Source organism: Polypterus senegalus, chromosome 3, assembly GCF_016835505.1.
Source record: "Polypterus senegalus isolate Bchr_013 chromosome 3, ASM1683550v1, whole genome shotgun sequence".
Taxonomy (NCBI): domain Eukaryota; kingdom Metazoa; phylum Chordata; class Cladistia; order Polypteriformes; family Polypteridae; genus Polypterus; species Polypterus senegalus.
This window is the reverse complement of record NC_053156.1, coordinates 254227695-254246986: the sequence shown is the minus strand read 5'-3', so window position 1 is coordinate 254246986 and position 19292 is coordinate 254227695. Positions and strand designations below refer to the sequence as shown.

General features: G+C 38.5%; 1 protein-coding gene across 1 annotated transcript in view; it reads left to right on the top strand.

Annotated features, from left to right (window-relative positions):
• Positions 1 to 19292, top strand: part of nbas (NBAS subunit of NRZ tethering complex) — a 418366-nt gene that overhangs the window by 24886 nt on the left and 374188 nt on the right. The window contains exons 7-8 of the mRNA XM_039748931.1: positions 4170 to 4303; positions 11600 to 11733. Of these exons, the coding sequence (XP_039604865.1) occupies positions 4170 to 4303; positions 11600 to 11733 (268 nt within the window). The remainder of the gene's footprint in view (positions 1 to 4169; positions 4304 to 11599; positions 11734 to 19292) is intronic.

Genomic DNA, 19292 nt, shown 5'->3' with positions numbered 1-19292 from the left:
TTCCAAAAACAAAGTCCTTGTGACCCACCCTTTTGTGTTTGCCCTCCACATCACAGGCAGTCTGACTTTATTTACATTGTGCTGTTTGAAAGCATGAGGGTTCTCAAATTGGTAAACGAGTAGCGGCTTGATTTTTACGTCGCCACTAGCGTTAGCACACAGCAAAACAGTTAACCTGTCCTTCATTGGTTTATGGCCGGGCATAGCCTTCTCTTCCTGGGTAATGTAGGTCCTCTTTGGCATCCTCTTCCAGAACAATCTGGTCTCGTCACAGTTGAAGACTTGTTGTGGGATGTAGCCTTCGTCCTCCACTAAGTTTGTGAAAATTTTTACAAATTCTTTCGCAGCTTTAGCATTGGAACTAGCAGCCTCTCCATGCCTTACCACACTATGAATGCCACTTCTTTTGCGAAACTTTTCAAACCATCCTCTGCTGGCTTTAAATTCCTCACTTCCGGCACTCGTAGAAGGATAGTTTTGCAGAAAATCACCATGAATCTTCCTGGCTTTCTCGCATAACATCGCCTCACTTACGCTGTCCCCTGCCAGTTGCTTCTTGTTCAGCCACACTAGCAACAGTTTTTCCACCTCTTCCAGCACTTGAGGCCTCTGCCTGGTTAACGCTGTAACGCCTTTTGCAACATCAGCTGCTTTTATAGATTGTTTTTGCTTTAGAATAGTCAAAATCGTAGATTTTGACTTCTTGTACTCGGCGGCAAGATCAGTAACACGAACGCCACGCTCAAACTTTTCAATAATTTCTTTCTTCACTTCGATTTCAGTTTTCTTTAAAAGTTTTTTCTCACCTCTCTTCACTTGCTTAGAAGCCATGGTTAACTGCAAAATCCCACGAAATAGAGTGCAAAGATATCACAGGTAAAGCACGCACCTCTGACTTAGAACAATGAACAAGGCGCGGCTCAACACGTGCTTAAGTAATCGGCACGCACGTGCAGGCAGGCAGGCACGCACATGTAGGAAGGCAGGTAGGCAGGCAGGCACGCACATGCAGGAAGGCAGGTAGGCAGGAAGGCAGGCAGGCATGTGCAGGAAGGCAGGCAGGCACGTGCAGGAAGGCAGGCAGGCAGGCACATGCAGGAAGGCAGGCAGGCAGGCACATGCAGGAAGGCAGGCAGGCAGGCAGGCACGCACGTACGCACGTGCAGGATGAAGGGCAGGCAAGCACGCACGCACGTGCAGGATGAAGGGCAGGCAGGCAAGCACGCACGCACGTGCAGGAAGGAAGGAAGGAAGGCAGGCAAGCACGCACGTGCAGGAAGGCAGGTAAGCACGCACGTGCAGGAAGGCACGTCTGACCGAGAACAATGCAACACGTGCGGAAATCATCGGCGCACACAAACCGAAAGGGAAACTGGCTTGTTCGTATACCGAGTGTGTGGTTGTGAACTGAGGCAAAAGTTTGCCGAACTTTTTGGTCGTGAACCGAGTTATACGTGAACCGGGACGTTCGTGAACCGAGGTTCCACTGTACATTAAACAGGTATACAGTGGAACCTCGGGTCATGACTGTAATTTGTTCCAAAACTCTTGTCGCAGCCCAATTTGGTTGTGATCCGATGTCATTTTCCCCCATAGGATTGTATGTAAATACAATTAATCCATTCTGGACTGTATGAGCTGTATGTAAATATATTTTTTTTAAGATTTTTAAGCACAAAAATAGTTAATTATACCATAGAATGCACCGTGTAATAGTAACCTAAATGTAAAAACATTGAATAACACTTGAGAAAATCGTGAATAGAGAAAAGTAACATTGCAAGAGTTCACGCTATAGCCTTACGAATCGCTCTGTGTAAACACTTTTTTAATGAGTTTTAAGCACAGGGAAATCCTGCCTGAAGTGGAGGAGTTCAAGTATCTTGGGGTCTTGTTCATGAGTGAGGGAAGAATGGAGCGTGAAATCGGCAGGTGGATCGGTGCGGCGTCCGCAGTGATGCAGGCTCTACATTGGTCTATCGTGGTGAAAAAGGAGCTGAGCCGTAAGGCAAAGCTTTCAATTTACCAGTCGATCTACGTTCCTAACCTCACCTATGGTCATGAGCTATGGGTAGTGACCGAAAGAATGAGATTGCGAATACAAGCGGCTGAAATGAGTTTCCTCCTCAGGGTTTCTTGGCTTTCCCTTAAAGTTAGGGTGAGAAGATCAGGCATCGGGGAGGATCTCAGAGGTGAGCCGCTGCTCCTCCACATCGAGAGGAGTCAGATGAGGTGGCTTAGACATCTGATCAGAATGCCTCCTGGACGCCTCCCTGGTGAGGTGTTCCGGGCACATCTAACTGGGAGGAGGCCCTGGGGAAGACCCTGGACACGCTGCAGGGACTATGTCTCCTGGCTGGCCTGGGAACACCTCAGAATTACCCCGGAAGAGCTAGAAGAAGTGGCCAGGAAGGGGAAAGTCTAGGCATCTCTGCTCAAGCTGCTTCCCCCGCTACCTGATCTTGGATAAGCGGAAGAGAATGGATGGAAAAAAATTAACATTTGAAAAATCTGTAATTTATACAAAAACTAACTATAAACAACCAAGAAAACTAACCTTGCATGAGTTCAGTTCTGGCATGAAGGAAGTGAGGAGGAACTGGGTGGAGAGGAGATTACAGTTTTGAGGTAAAGTCTGTGACGATGCGGGCTCGCTGCATGCTCCCATCTCGCTTTCGGGATCCCTTTAAACCCGTCACCGTCAGTAATGTTACTGATGAGCACGACAGTGAGGCAGTATAATGGAGCAATCAGATGGTGCAAAAAGTGCCAAATGCTTTTATTAAAATCAACAAAACAATCAAAAACAAAGTCCAAATTAAATAAAGTGCAGTGCTTTCAGAATCCTTCAATAAATAAGTGATCCCATAAAAACAGAAGTGAAGTGGAAGTTAAAATCCAATGAAAAAAAGTCTTCATTAAATAAAACGAGATTAAAACAATGCTCTTTAAAAACAAGCCGGATGCCTCCTTTAACTGCCTTCTCTAACTGTCTCTCTCGCTCGCTCGTTCGCTTTCTCGCTGCAAAGGGAATGCACAGGGAGAAACTGAACACGTACGGGAATCATTGGCGCGTACAAACTGGAAGGGAAACTGGCTTGTTTGTCACCCAAGCGTGTGGTCGTGAACAGATGCAAAAGTTTGGCAAACTTTTTGGTCGTAACCCGATTTGTACGTGTTCAGAGACGCTTGTGACCCAAGGTTCCACTGTACTTTTAAACAGCTGTAGTAGCATATCATTTGTGAAACAATAGAAAAGTATACAGTTTACCTGTCATTTTGAAACTAAGTTTAGGTATTTAGATACATCGGTACAGTACAGAAAAAATAAATAAAAATGGAGTTTTTCTGACCTCATTTGCATTTATTATATTTAATTATAACATGTAATACAATATTATAATACAAATTCAAAATAAGTGTTTTATACTGCTGGAATCAACCACACACATTTATTATGAAGACTGCTTGATATATCCATTTTGAAATGTAATTTCTTTATCATTTCAACATATTTAATCAGTTTATTGAAAAATACAAAAATATTTCTCATTCACATTGAATGTTTCAGTCCTTACAAACTGAAGGACAGTAGTTGATTAACTTTACACTGGAAATATAAACATGAAGCCTGCTTTTGAAGTTTTAGAGGTGAGTTAGGGGTTTCAAAATACCTAACTGTGCTTTAAATCTTATTTTAAGGTATAAAGTTTGTTTACTTAAGTATTTTCTAAAATAATTTCCATGCCAGTGACTTTTCTGGTCTTATGTGTTAGTTTTTTCTTAAAATATTTAATTATATGTAATACATATGTTAATTATTGATGGGGAATGCATCTGCTGTTTAGTTCCACATGTTTTAGCTTATCATGACAGATTCTGAATCATGTGTCTTTATTTAAAGTTTAATTTTCATAAACATGTATTGTAACAAGTATCTTCTGAAATAAATGAGTTAATGGACTGTTATGGTTTTGTGTGATGCATATTTACATTCATTGAATCAGTTTGAATATAACAGGTTATCGCCATTAAAATTTTCTTTATTTCTTATTATTTCCAAAGAAAATTCTGCTGTACAACTCTGAGGTTAACATTATTTGTCATATTTATTTTATCTCTCTATAGTTTTATTGTATTGTACTGATATATATTTTTCTCACTCATAGTACCTAAAGATCCCAATTTACAGTGGAGGAAAGTGGCATGGAGCCATGATTGCACTCTTCTGGCATATGCTGAAAGTACTGGAACAGTCAGAGTGTTTGACTTGACCGGCAGTGAACTCTTCATTATTCCACCGGTATTTAGAAATCTTAGTAATAACAGTTGTTCTGGTGTCCCTCTAGCTTAAAGTTTCATTATAAAATTTTTTAAATGATCTACCTGTGATTTTTGTAATTCATACCATTTGTTATTCTTGCAGATTCTTGATCATAGAAGTCTTAAAATTTTGTTCTACTTAGGTGATGTTTATATTTAAAGTGTGAAATCATCTGTCCCCTTAAATACTGTATGTTTCTTGCAAATGTCTGTGGAGATAGGTGGATCATTATGATGATATCAAATTGTATTGTAATGAACGTAATTAAACCTTCATCAGCTCAAATGATTTGAGTATAGAATAACAGTAGCATGGGCAGAAATAACACAAGCATATTTGCATACTAATTCAGCGTGAGCAGGAACGCTCAATAAAACTGAATTAAAAAAAAAAATCAAGTGACAGCGAGATACGAAGAAGGCAGATTCACTGGCATTTGTGTGTCAGCTTTAATCCCTCCAGATCAGAGAATGACCAGTTCTATTGCCTCAAAACACCACTCACATCTACAGTTATTCCCAGTTTTAAATAAAAACTAACAGCATCAGATCCCTGGGTGGGGAGGGGGCGGTAGTATGTATTGTGATTGTGACTGAGAGAATAAAAGTGAAAAAAAAGCGGTAACTTTTACAAGTCCTATAAATGTATACCGTCTGTTACAGACGCATACCAAATGTATTTGTGTACTGTATAATATTAACAATAAGAGCAACTCACTACTGAAAACGGCAAATACAGGAGACAGTCTGGATCGAACAGAGGACTCTTGATTACAAGTCAGCAAATCTTACTGCTACGCCACGGAAGCTGTTGTATTGTTCTTGAACCTTTTGTGAAAATGTTTATTTGATCTTTGGACTTCAGGCTTCACACATTATATAGTTTATGCCAACATTTTGTAATTTACTACAAAAATATGAAAAACATTTCTGTTTTAACAATGTGTTTACACAGAGTATTGTAGAAACGTAACACACATGAAATTCATGTATCCAAATACCGATCTATTATTTCCACTCTACAACTCCAGCACTTCACTCTTAGATAATCAATCAAGGCATGAGCTGGGAGAACATTGTGCACATTCTACGGCGATGGGGGAATGGGATACCAGGTTGCTTGCTGCTTGTCTTTATCGGCACATTTACAGGACAAAAGACGCTGGCGGAGAGGTGCGAACGGATTTAAGGTGCAAGAATACATAGTTGGACTGAAAAACTGGTCAACCCATTATCTTTTCATCTGAGGTTGATATGAGGTTGATCTTTAATTTTTAAATGGATCTCCTCAAAAAATAATATATCTGACCTCAATGAGTTGAGATTAATGCATTTCTTCCTCATCAATTCACAACTTAGACTTTATTTACCGAATGATCAATATTATGTAGTTTAAAGTTAATGTTCAAGGAAAAGAAAAATAGCAGCTTTTACATTCAATAAAAATTTGACATTTTTTTCACAGCCACCTGTAGTTAGAAAATTATAGAATGGACATAGAACAAAATGAATATGATTTTCTGTTTCTTCTACCCTTCCCTCTTTCCCAAATTCTTGCCTCTCCAAATGAATCTAAGATCAGCTTCAGAGTTCCTGTGGGATCAGTGTGGATGTCAGGACTGTAATGTGAATAAGCCTGTGATTGCAGAAGGGACATATTTTTAGAAGTGGTGTGTGTTGCTGAATTTGGCATGATCTCACTGCATTGGGCATTGCAAGTTTGGGCTGAACAAAGGAATGACCTTTGTGAAAGAAAAAAAAAAATTAGGTTAAGATTTCTCGCTTTAAAATAATGCTTGTTTCGACTTGAGTTGTGCCTGAATAACGTAAAGGTAAAGGGCTGAATTCTGTTCAGATATCCTGCTAGAGACCTTGACAGTTCTCCTGCCTGTCCCCAAAAGGAAAAGCCTTTAAAATTCCTGTTGCCCACTACTAAATTTGTACAATTAAACAATTCTTGTTCTATTAAAAACCCAGCAGTATGTTAAGATGTCCTTGAGCTGTGTACTGATCATACAATTTTCTCTAAGTTTTACTCCTCACTTCTGTTCATAGTGCCCATTTAAACATTTCACTTCAGCCTTTACTTCTTGTTTAGTATCATTAATACTCTCAGTCATCCTTTCATTTACATACTCAGCTTATTAATCAAAGTCTCCAACTTGGGAGATTTTTCTTTGTAATCTTTTGTGTGTTGCTCTAGTTTTGTTATATAGCCTTCTGGCCTTGGTACTGAACACTTGCACAGGCATTGTTGGATATGGAGAGTGTTGTGTGGGCAGGCCTGCCGCCAGAAATATTTGGGCCCCAGACAACTGGGTACGTGTGGGCCCCTCTGCCTTCCCCCGGGTCCCCACATGCCAAAACCTTCAAATACATATGCAAAATGATCGAAATGTAGTTTATCCGACAGCGACAATGCTGCATTCATGAATACCATACTTGATGAGTTAAGCCTTCTCGCACATCAAAGTTTGACTGCGAGAAGGAAAGCCAATGCTAACAGAAGCTCGTAGCGGAATTGAAACAATACATTAATGAGATAGCCCTATGTATTATCTAACGTGTAACGGTACAATTATACCAATGCAATAAATAGGAGTAACATCTGAACATTTTAATATATACTAACGGTTAGGTATATCTACATGGTGTACAATCAGTATGGTAACTTGCTGTATCAAACTTCAGAGTTTTCAAAAAATCCGGGTGATCTAGAATCTTTAGTGATACACGCAAAACCAACGCACACTCGTCACTGCTTTAAAAGCAACAATAAACACCCAAGCAAATGAATTATGAAACTACGGAGACGGACTTCTGCTACACGTCAACATCTACGATAGTGCACAACAATATCGCTGTTGCCTGAGACAGAACTGCGCCTGTGTGTGTGAAACGGAAGTACTCAATTACAGCGCCGAAGTCAATCCATTATCCACGTACCTTGTACAACAAACATACTACTCAATGTCAAGCTCAAGGACGTCGGCGTCAGCTCTCCTTTGTCATTGAGAAGCGTGCCGCTGCCGGCCCCCTTTGACAAGCATGCTTTACATGACACGAGCATGATATCTACAAACCAGATTCCAAAAAAGTTGGGACACTATACAAATCCTGAATAAAAACTGAATGCAATGATGTGGAGGTGCCAACTTCTAATATTTTATTAAGAATAGAACATAAATCACGGAACAAAAGTTTAAACTGAGAAAATGTATCATTTTAAGGGAAAAATATGTTGATTCAGAATTTCATGGTGTCAACAAATCCCACAAAAGTTGGGACAAGGCCATTTTCACCACTGTGTGGCATCTCCCCTTCTTCTTACAACACTCAACAGACGTCTGGGGACTGAGGAGACCAGTTTCTCAAGTTTAGAAATAGGAATGCTCTCCCATTCTTGTCTAATACAGGCTTCTAACTGTTCAATCGTCTTGGGCCTTCTTTGTCACACCTTCCTCTTTATGATGCGCCAAATGTTCTCTATAGGTGAAAGATCTGGACTGCAGACTGGCCATTTCAGTACCCGGATCCTTCTCCTAAGCAGCCATGATGTTGTGATTGATGCAGAATGTGGTCTGGCATTATCTTGTTGAAAAATGCAGGGTCTTCCCTGAAAGAGATGACGTCTGGATGGGAGCATATGTTGTTCTAGAACCTGAATATATTTTTCTGCATTGATGGTGCCTTTCCAGACATGCAAGCTGCCCATGCCACACGCACTCATGCAACCCCATACCATCAGAGATGCAGGCTTCTGAACTGAGCGTTGATAACAACTTGGGTTGTCCTTGTCCTCTTTGGTCCAGATGACATGGCGTCCCAGATTTCCAAAAGAACTTGAATGTGACTCGTCTGACCACAGAACAGTCTTCCATTTTGCCACACTCCATTTTAAATGATCCCTGGCCCAGTGACAACGCCTGAGCTTGTGGATCTTGCTTAGAAATGGCTTCTTCTTTGCACTGTAGAGTTTCAGCTGGCAACGGCGGATGGCACGGAGGATTGTGTTCACTGACAATGGTTTCTGGAAGTATTCCTGAGCCCATTCTGTGATTTCCTTTACAGTAGCATTCCTGTTTGTGGTGCAGTGTCGTTTAAGGGCCCGGAGATCACGGGCATCCAGTACGGCCTTGACCCTTACGCACAGAGATTGTTCCAGATTCTCTGAATCTTCGGATGATGTTATGCACAGTTGATGATGATAGATGCAAAGTCTTTGCAATTTTTCGCTGGGTAACACCTTTCTGATATTGCTCCACTATCTTTCTGCGCAACATTGTGGGAATTGGTGATCCTCTACCCATCTTGGCTTCTGGGAGACACTGCCACTCTGAGAAGCTCTTTTTATACCCAATCATGTTGCCAATTGACCTAATTAGTGTTTATTGGTCTTCCAGCTCTTCGTTATGCTCAAATTTACTTTTTCCAGCCGCTTATTGCTACTTGTCCCAACTTTTTTGGGATTTGTTGACACCGTGAAATTTTGAATCAACATATTTTTTTCTTTAAAATGATACATTTACTCGGATTAAACGTTTGATCTGTCATCTACGTTCTATTACAAATAAAATATTGACATTTGCCATCTCCACATCATTGCATTCAGTTTTTATTCACAATTTGTTTAGTGTCCCAACTTTTTTGGAATCCGGTTTGTACTTGGGTGGAGCGTGCGACTATTAAAACACTCACTTGTATTGTTGTAAGCTAAATTATTTAACTTTTCTATTACATGTAACTTGAACAATTGTCCGAATATATATCTACGTGCACAACATCAGCATAAAAAAAAATCAAGCGTGAAGGGACCCCAGACCAGTTTCCCGTTTGTCCCCCTGCCGGCGGCAGGCCTGGTGTGGGTTCCTTCTACATCTGTTAGAGCAGGCAGATCAGGCATGCAACAGAATTTATGTCCATCTCTTTTCATATGCAGCTTGTGGCAACCGATATCTCATCATTTTGTTTTTTTCTTTGGTGGCCTTGTACAGACATGGTTTTGTGAGCATAATGTGGTCGGTAGTATAATTAATCTCACCAGTAACATCAGAGTATAAAATATCTAGTTTAATTGAAGAATAATGAAGTTTTAATAATGCTACTGGGAAAGAGTTGTCTCAAGTGTTCGTCTCTGACACGTAGTCAAGAGCAATCCCTGTCATTTGTTTAAATTTTTAAGATGGTACACAAAGAGTGACAAATTTCATCCAGTCAATTCCCAACAATATTAACTTTACTTACGTCTGACAGTTTGCTTTTCTTATCTATCAAGTTAGCTATTGTTCTAAATAAAACTTCAAAGATGTTAACACTTTTTATCTGTTAATTTGGAATTGTAATTAATTAGGGCATGCTTTGAAGAGCATTTTCATAGTGTTTAATATGTTCAATCTATGCAGCTGGGTAAGTGTACTACTTTTCTGTTCTCCATCTATGCTTATAATTTTGGTGTTCTAATTTAAGAGTGTGTGGCATCATTAAACCATGACAAATCCTTTTTCAATTTAATTAGCTTTGTTTTTGAGGAGGTGCTTTACGCTGCAAGCTTGTTTCATATACGGATTTTATTCATCTTTTCGCTGATCTATATTATTAATATTCAACCTTAGGTTTGAGGTTCTGAGAATGTCAATCACCTTGAAATAGAGTTATTATTTAAATACTTGTTCCTAAGTATTTAATAGCAAGGGGGGAGCAGATCCAATTTAGTAAATAGTGATTGGTAAAGACTTCACTAGCAAAATAGATAATTACATTTTGAATGTTAACACCATAAAAAATTTAAGAGAGATAGATGATTTTACTTTGTTGACATACAAGGAATTGACTTTGTGAAGTATAAGGTGTTGGTGGATGCAGAATTGGCTAAAATACAGGAAACAGAGGGTTATGGTTTGAGTAACCTAGGAATTGGGTGATGTTAAAGATTGATGTCCTTCAGAGGTCAGTGCTGGGGGCACTACCATTTTGAATATGTGTAAATGCTCTGGATGGGAATATAAACAGCAAAATGGTTAAGTATGCAAGTGATTCTCAAACTGGGTGGATTGGCAGATAATCTACAATCTGTTGATCATTATAGAGGGACTTGGACAGCATGCAGAGCATATTTTTGATAGGCGGTTTAATGCTAGTAAATGTAAGGTAGTACACATACAGAGAATAAAAATCATTTGAATGTATGCTTATTAGTGTGCAGAAGAAAGTGTGGAGGTTGGGGCTCCTGAGCTGGCCCCAAAAACAAGAATGAAAACAAGTAGGCCAGGATCTCAAAATAACAGGCATGGATAAACACAGGAATAGCACAGAAAAAATAAAACAGAAAGGAAGCAAAACTAGGCTGCACTTTTAAACACTTGCCTACCAAAACAGTCACATCACAACACATTCTGTTACCTCTAGTTCCTTTTTTTAACACCTAGTTTCTTTCATCTAGTTGAGTACTAGTTATTATTTTCCTCCTGGGTTATCTCTCACCGGTCTGAGGAAACCCACAGATATCTTCTTCTACCCAAAAATTTAGCATAGACCCATACATTCTGTAAAGCTGTACCCTGATATCAGAATTTCTGGCACCCTCCTAGCCACTCTTTGCAACTACTCAATGAATTTATGTTTACGAAGTAAAGATAAAATAAGGTACTGTTTTGTCTTACCAGTTTGTTTGTTTCTGCAAAATAATCAGCATGACATTTAGTATTTTTAAGGGTACTCATATTTTATATCACTGATTGGTGTACTCCATATGTAAATTGATTTAAAGTTTAAAAAAATAAAATTTTAGGGTCTAGTATTGGAACAAATTCCTTAATTATATTATGCATACCATATGACATAGAGGAAATATTAAAAATGTTAGGTTTTTTAGGTTAATTCTTTTAAATTGAATTTATTTTAACAAGAGAAAAGTGCATGTTAAATGAAGATAGAAGATGGGAATTTACAATATGATTTTATTTAATCATATTGCTAAATTTAAAAACAATATAACAATACTACTGTGGTGGGCTGGCGCCCTGCCCGGGGTTTGTTTCCTGCCTTGTGCCCTGTGTTGGCTGGGATTGGCTCCAGCAGACCCCCGTGACCCTGTAGTTTGGATATAGCGGGTTGGATAATGGATGGATATAACAATACTATAAAAATGATTTGTGTTTTTGGGCTTTAAAAATTACTGAGCTGTCTTTTGAATATGCATATGTAAGGATTAATATTTTTTTTAACACTGTTGTGTTTTGTCAGTGTATCACATCACACTGTATATGTTTTCCTGTAGGCTACTAGCTTTCCAGGTGATTTAAGCTACTCCATTGCTGGCCTGATATTCCTGCAATACACTGGTAGTGTGCAGTGGTCTGCTGAACTACTTGTTATAAATTATCGGGGTCAACTGAAGAGCTACCTCGTCAGGTAACTAAGAATAAAAATATTGTTTAAATAAAGATAATTAAATATTTATATGTGCAAATAATTTAAGAAAAGTAATTCACTTTTTTGTATCTTAACACTAGAATTCCTGAAGCCTACGAAAAAACCTCTCCATCAGCGTCTTTTGTTTTGTAAATGCGTTGATCAGCTCAAAAGAATGGAGGTAAATGCCATCAACTTAGAGAAGGAGAGGCAAGTTTATTGTACCATGTGAACATCACTGAGAGAATAAAACAATACTAAAAAAACAAGCACTAACTTTTACAGGTAGTCAAAATTTACACTGGGTGTTTCAGACTCAGATCAAATGTATATTTTTATTTTATTGTAGTAATAATAGCAGCTCAATACTCTAAACGCAGAGCGCCCGCTCTCGAATCCAGGACCTTCAGATTATAAGGCAGCAGTTCTTACCTCTGCACCATTCAAGAATATGTGTAAGCTCCCTATCGATTGACATTTGAGCTTGAGTTTTTAACTCATTGACAACCACATGTATTTCAAATACTTTTTTTTTCTTTGGTTATATTCTTGAATAAAAGCACATGTTTTTATTTGATATTTGGACTAATGTCTTCACACATTATACACTTCACGTCATTATAAGTGTAACATTGAAAAAGTTTCTGCTTTAGCTATGTGTTCAGCATTTCTCGGATTTCCTTTCATCCTACACTTACCCAGATTTTTGTAGACACACATGAAATGCATGTATTCCAAGTAAAGATACACAGTGTTGTTTACCCTATACAACTCCAGATTTCACATGCAGATAAGGAGCCTTGGCTTGAGCTAGGTGAAGTTTTTGCCCGAGCTGAGCTCCGTCAAGGCGGGGGATGGGACAGCAGGCTGCTTGCTGCTCTTGCTAATCGACACATTTACAAAAGAAAAGACGCTGATGGAGCGGTGCGAAGGGATTTAAGGAGGATGGGATTATACGTTTTTTGTAGGCTTCAGGAATTCTAGTGTTAAGTGATATAGTCATTTATTTATCAAACCCCCATTACCGTGTATGACCCTTTTTTGTGTGTATTATTGTATGTTTGCAGATTTTTTTTTGCATGTAAATAAAACTTTAACTTTCATAAATTAATCATGTTTATCAGTGTAACATAATTGTTATTGTGTTGTACTTTTCTTTAGAAGTGTTAAGGTTTTCAGAAACCTGCAATTTTTATAAATATGAATAACATAACACAGTCAGATTTAGGGATAAGGGTTTCAGGTTTACTCATGATTGCCAATGAAATTTAGCTTTTATCTAAAAGCAAATTTTAACGTAAAAGCCTTGTGTTTTCAAAGTATAACCCTAATGAAATTCCAAAATGTAATATAAGTATTAGCTTTAATAAACTTTTAATGTAGTATACAAGTTAAACTCTAAATGCTTATCTTCTCCATATTATTTGCTGTACATAAATGTTTTTGAAGATGATCTTTGTAAATATTTGAAATACTAGCAAATTATTCATTAATGAACTTATTAAAATCCTTAATTCTCTAATTAATGGATTACTGCTCATCAAGGGAACAAAATTCTTTTCAGGCATTATTTTATTTATTCTTTAAATTCTTTACTTCAAATAATTTATTCATAGTGGGTGTTGAGATTTTCGCTTATGAAACTTGTATGATACTGACACTTTTTATTAGAGCACTGGTTAAACATTCAGATCACAGTTTTTGTGCATCATATCTCCAGTTACACCTGGCCTGTAAAACTGTTTTTAATATCTGGTGATCTTCCATGATATCATTTTAAACTCTGACTACTACAACAAACATGCACTTATTGACATAGCACTGGTGTAGGTTAGCACAATTCTGGCCATACATTAGGCATTTTTATAAAAGTTCATTAAAATTTTATTATGTGTAGCATCATGATATGATATTTTACAATGCAGGCAGGAGCTAATTTGAAACCATCATGTTAGCAATGTGCCATACTAAATGATTCAGACCTATAATAAAGTATATAGAAATGAACACTAGGGTGAAGATTTTAAAATAAACTGGTAATAAATAACAGTAAATCACAAGTAAAAGGTTATACATCCGTGAGAGTTAGTCTTAGTAGATTAATGTATTAAAGTAATTGTCAATTATACTGTATATAATTATGTAAAATAATCACTGTTTTAGTTGATCTAAAATTTCTAAGATTTTTTATTGAGAGGTTTCTAAAAATATGTATTGTTCCACTGAGACAACAAACGTGTTTAGAGAAAGTGTATAACATTATACAGTGGTGTGCAAAAGTGTTCATTACCCTTGAAAGTCACAATACTTTTCTGTATGTCAAAAGATTTGTAGATATATTTATTCATTCGATATTTCCATGTGAACTCTTATGCTATAACAATATGTTTTCAGAGTCAAAATAAACCATTTTCTGTAGCTATTTAACTGAAACTCCAAAGTTAGTGTTTGCATAAGTATGGAAGCCCTGTACTTTAATACTTTGCCTAGAATACTTTTGCTGCAGTAACAGCCTTAATTATTTTGCAGTATATACCAGTTTTGCACATTATTCAGGAGTGATTCTTCCCCATTCTTCTTGGCAGAGTTTATAGAAATCCTCTAGGTTGGTGGGATGGTGCCTCTGGGCATCAATTTTCAAATAGTGCCTCAGATTCTCAGTTTGTTTAAGATCAGGACTTGGCCATTCCAAAACATTCACCTTTCTGTTTTTGAGCCATTCCTGTGTCACTTGGACCTTATACTTATTGAAAGATAAATCTGCTTCTGAGCCATAGGCTCATAGCAGACTGGAACAAGGTCTTCTGCAACACTGTGTGGTATTTGTGTCCATCCATTGTCCCTTCAACTCTGACATGGTCCTCATTCCCAGCACATAGCATAACGCTGCCACCACCATACTTCACCATAGTATTGGTGATTCTTTAGACATGAGCTGTGTTAGTTTTACACCACACATACCTCTTTGAAGTCTGGCCAAAAGGTTCAATTTTGGTTTCAAAAAGCTTTTAGTTCATTGTGAAAATTATTACAAACATCATAATGAGTTTTAGAAAGAGACATCCATTTTCTGTTTATTGCAGTGGCTGGCACTGACAGATTGTCTTTTATTGTTTCCTGGGGCCTCATGCATAATGCCGTGCGTAGAATTCACACTCTAACATGGCGCGCAGACAAAAGTGGAAATGTGCTTACGCACAAAAAAATCCAGATGCATAAATCTTTGTGAACTCCAACTTCCACGTTCTTCCGCTACATAAATCCTGGTCAGCGTGAAAAGTAACGCACGTACACGTGCTTGCTATCCCACCTTGTCTCCTCCCAAAATGAAGTCTGTTTGAATATGCAAATCAATATAAATAGCCCTTAAGCTCAGCGTTCTGTGAAAAGGCAATGGCAAAAGCACAGGGGGAAATAGAAGAATTTCAGCGAATACCAAGTGGAGGCAAAGAAAAATGTACTATTTGTTGGTTTAAACAGTGCTATAAACAACAAAAGGAAGTTGATCGAGTGACATAGAGTGTCAGAGAAACTCGAAAGCTCAAGTTCACAAAGTCGCACGGTGCCCGAAATAAAAAAGTTGTCAGTTATCAAAGTCGCTGTGAAAAGGCGAGTCATAGCCCACCGTCTGAGTGTCATATGAAAGCTTATTAGGGTACAGAGAAAAAAAAAGGCACACAGTGCGGAAAAAAACTCGAAATGCCAACTTTAATCTCTAAATTTCCACTTTAATCACAGTTTTTTTTGTCATTAAAGTAGAACATCATAAATTTCATCTTAAAATTATTTCATTTACAAGTTTCTCAAATCCCATCGTAACTAAAGTAGCATGTTAAATGCTTCGTTTTGTATTTGATCTTCTATGTGCTCTATGTTTGTGAATCACTACATGCTTCTTAAACCGGCTTTCTCTTCCTCTGACCGGACACAGAATCCATTGCATTTGTGATATTACAGCTCTCTGAATAATTACAATATTGAGATGTATAGTTGATATCATTTTCATGATGATAGGAGTTAAAGCATGTTATTAAACATGGGAACACGGTGGCACAGTGATTGCTTGCTGTGCCTTGTGCTACCTTCAATGAAATAATTTATTGCAGCAGTACTGTCTCTTTCAAACGTACTAACCCCTAATTCCTGTCCTCGCTTTTCTTTCTCCAAATACCCAATCGCCACACAATAATCTGTAATAGATGTTAAGCCATCTAAGGAACATTTAAGGAACATTGAAATATCTTCGTAGTACATGTTAAATTATTCTGTCCATCCAGTTTCGTGCCAGTCCCATCAAAAATACAGTGCGAGACAGGAACAATCTGTGAACGGAGCGCCAGCTCCTTGCTTGTGCTGCGACACCATGTCCTCACATGTTTATTTATTAACAATATCGATTATTTTAATTTAGTTTTATTTTGCTGCATTTCATCTTATAAATGATATTGTCATCATATGTAAATACGCGCTTTTAAAGTGGCTCAGGTTGTGCAATATTATAACTGTATCACAAGCTTACAGTGAGGTAATTGTACTTATAAGTGCAAACAGTTCTACAAGGAGCACTTGATGGACTGATTGAGTGCGTTTATAGTTCTTGGGATGAAACTGTTTCTGAACCGCGAGGAAAGGCTCAGAAGCGTTTGCCGTATGAGAGCAGTTCAGTAGACAGCATGGCTGAGGCAGCGTGTGCTTGATGCTGTATACTAGGGGTACTCAAACTGCGGACCGCGGTCCACAATCCGGACTGCCAAGATGTTTTTGGCGGACCGCGACTGTCTTCTGCGTAAGTCAAATGTCCGAATATAAAAGCACCAAAATTATTGTCATTTTATTATTTGCCAGGAAACGGTAAGCGGCAATGTAAAACGACATTTTAGAGACGAAACACGCCCAGTACAATGCGAATTATCCACCAAAGTCAGAGCTCCGTTCGCATAAGATCGACGCCCTTAAGTCGTCGTTGGTAGCGAGTTCATCACTGATGACGAAAGCGACCACCACACAATCAAATGTTACAGAAGCTTCGCTGCGCATTGTTTGGGTTCTTGGCAGACATAAGAAAGCATTTACTGATGCAGAGGTTGTTAAAGAATGCATGATGTCTGCTTCTTCGGTTCTGTTTAGCGACAAAAAGTTTGTTGAACTGATATAACAGATACCATTATCAGACAGTACTGCTAGCCATCGTGCAGATGACCTTTCTGACAATGCCGGTGGTCAGTTAATATCAGATCTTAAACAGGCTGAATTGTTTGCTCTCGCGTGCGATGAATCCACTGATAAAACTGACATGTCTCAACTATAATTTTGTTGAAGAGTTTCTGACATTACTACCGCTAGCAAAACAGACCCGCGGTGAGGACGTGTTTTCAGCATTATCGCAGTTTATGCACACAGCTGGATTGGATGTAACAAAAATGGTTTCCCTTACAACAGACGGGGCACCAGCAATGACTGGTAAAGATAGAGGACTTGTCACTTGTATGAAGGCACTTCAGCCAAACCTTGTTGCTTATCACTGCATCATTCATCAGTCGGCCCTCTGTTCAAAACTTTGTGACGAACTGGCAGAAGTGATGTCTACTCTTGTGAAATTAGTGATTTTTTTACGATGCAATTCGTTTCTGCAGCATCATCTGTTTTGTTCTTTTCTTGAAGAGATGTCTGCAGAATTTGGAGACTTGCTGCTTCACAATGACGTCAGATGGTTAAGCAAGGGCCGTGTGTTGGAAAGGTTCTGGAATCTCCGTGAAGATGTAGCTGACTTCCTGCAGTCCTTGAATACAAAGAAAGCTGCAGAATTTTTAACATTTATTCAAGACAGTGACAAGATCAAAATGCATGTTTTCAGTTGATTTCCTCATTTCTACATCATTTGAAGGTCGAGTTTGATGAAAGTTTGAAGGATTTCAGAAAACTGAAGCCTGTGTTTTTGTTTGTTGCTGATCCTTTCATTGTCCAGCCTGACGGTGAATGGACATCTGTGGCTGCCTCAATTTTTCTGAACTCAAACCCGTCACTGTTGCAAATCAAAGCAGCTGATTTGCAAGCTTCTCACGTTTTGAAAGCAAAATTGAACGAAGTCGGCATAACAATTTTTTGGTCAAAGTTTGTTCCAGATTCTCAGTATCCTGCTGCAAAGAAACTGGCGATTTCCGTGCTCACTATGTTTGGTTCAACATATTCTTGTGAGTGTGTGTTCTCCACTATGAACACTATCAAGACGAAACATCGAAGTGTAATTACCGACCAGAACCTCAGTAATGCAATGAGAATTGCACTGACTGGTTACTCACCGAACTATGCTGCCATTATGAAATCGAAACAACAGTTTCACACTTCACACTGAGTGACAATCATTTATGTACCAACTGTTGTAATTGGTGTGTTAATTGCAAGTAGTCATGTGACTTTTTGAATTGTTTTCCAAGTTTTGTGCATGTTTTGATCTTCTGTAAAAATGTTATCATTTGCGTTGAATCTATTACTAGCCTCCTACAGACCTACACCTACAGTCCTACACGGTAAACCTGGCTATAGCGGACCCCGATGGTTGGTGGTGAACTGAATGTGGACCGGCATTCAAAAACTTTGAGTACCCCTGCTGTATACTGATAATTCTCTTTCCGATCAGCTGCTGTACAGCTGTGATTCCCCACTCAGATACAGTGATATAAATACTCCGAGTGGTACAATGAGAGTAATATGGATAAAGATGTGGCAACCTAACGGGAGCAGCTGAAAGAAGAAGAAGGTGCAGTGAGAGTAACAATGCTAAAGCAGATGTGGTATTTAGAATAGTTTGACCATTTTGTGGGCCATTATATTGTTACAGGTTAATTACAATCAAATGCATTAAACTAATAAACAATATGCGGTTAATTTCAGTGTATTTATAAAGCCGCTTCAGGGAAGAGGATCTAAAAAAGAAAAGGAAACCACACTGGAACAGTAGCACTGTTTTGATGCTGGGTGCTTCCAGTCTGTAAAACAGGGAGCAGAACTTGCGTACGCTAGGGTGTGAGCTACCGTGGAAATGTATGTGGCTTTCCGGTTTAGCTTTTCGTCATTGCGTTTTGAGCGTGGAAATGTTCGTACGTAACATTTTTGTGCATACTCACCATTTATAAATGAGGCCCCTAGTCTGTAGGTAACTCCTCACCTTGTTTTGTTGGATAAAGATTGGATTTTTCTATTGTCTGGCATTCTGCTTAATTCATGCATAATTGTATAAGTCTGTGCTTCATGATGTTTTGAATGAAGAGACAATATAAATAGCAGAAAGGTTTTTTAGTGAAATAACAAACAAAAGTTGGCTTTCTGTCATCTAATCCATCTACCAAAAAACCTGTGGATTGCTGGATTTTTCTTTAGTGAGGCAGAAATAATCAATTCCATTGGAGAACAGTGGGAGATCAGAGCATATCCTAGAAAAGATCAGTACAAAGCAGGATCCAACCTTTGATGTGGGCATCTATTCATTATCTAATTCAATCTACTTGTAATCTAATCACAGGACAGATTCACACACTCTTCCATCGTGACCAGGATTTTTA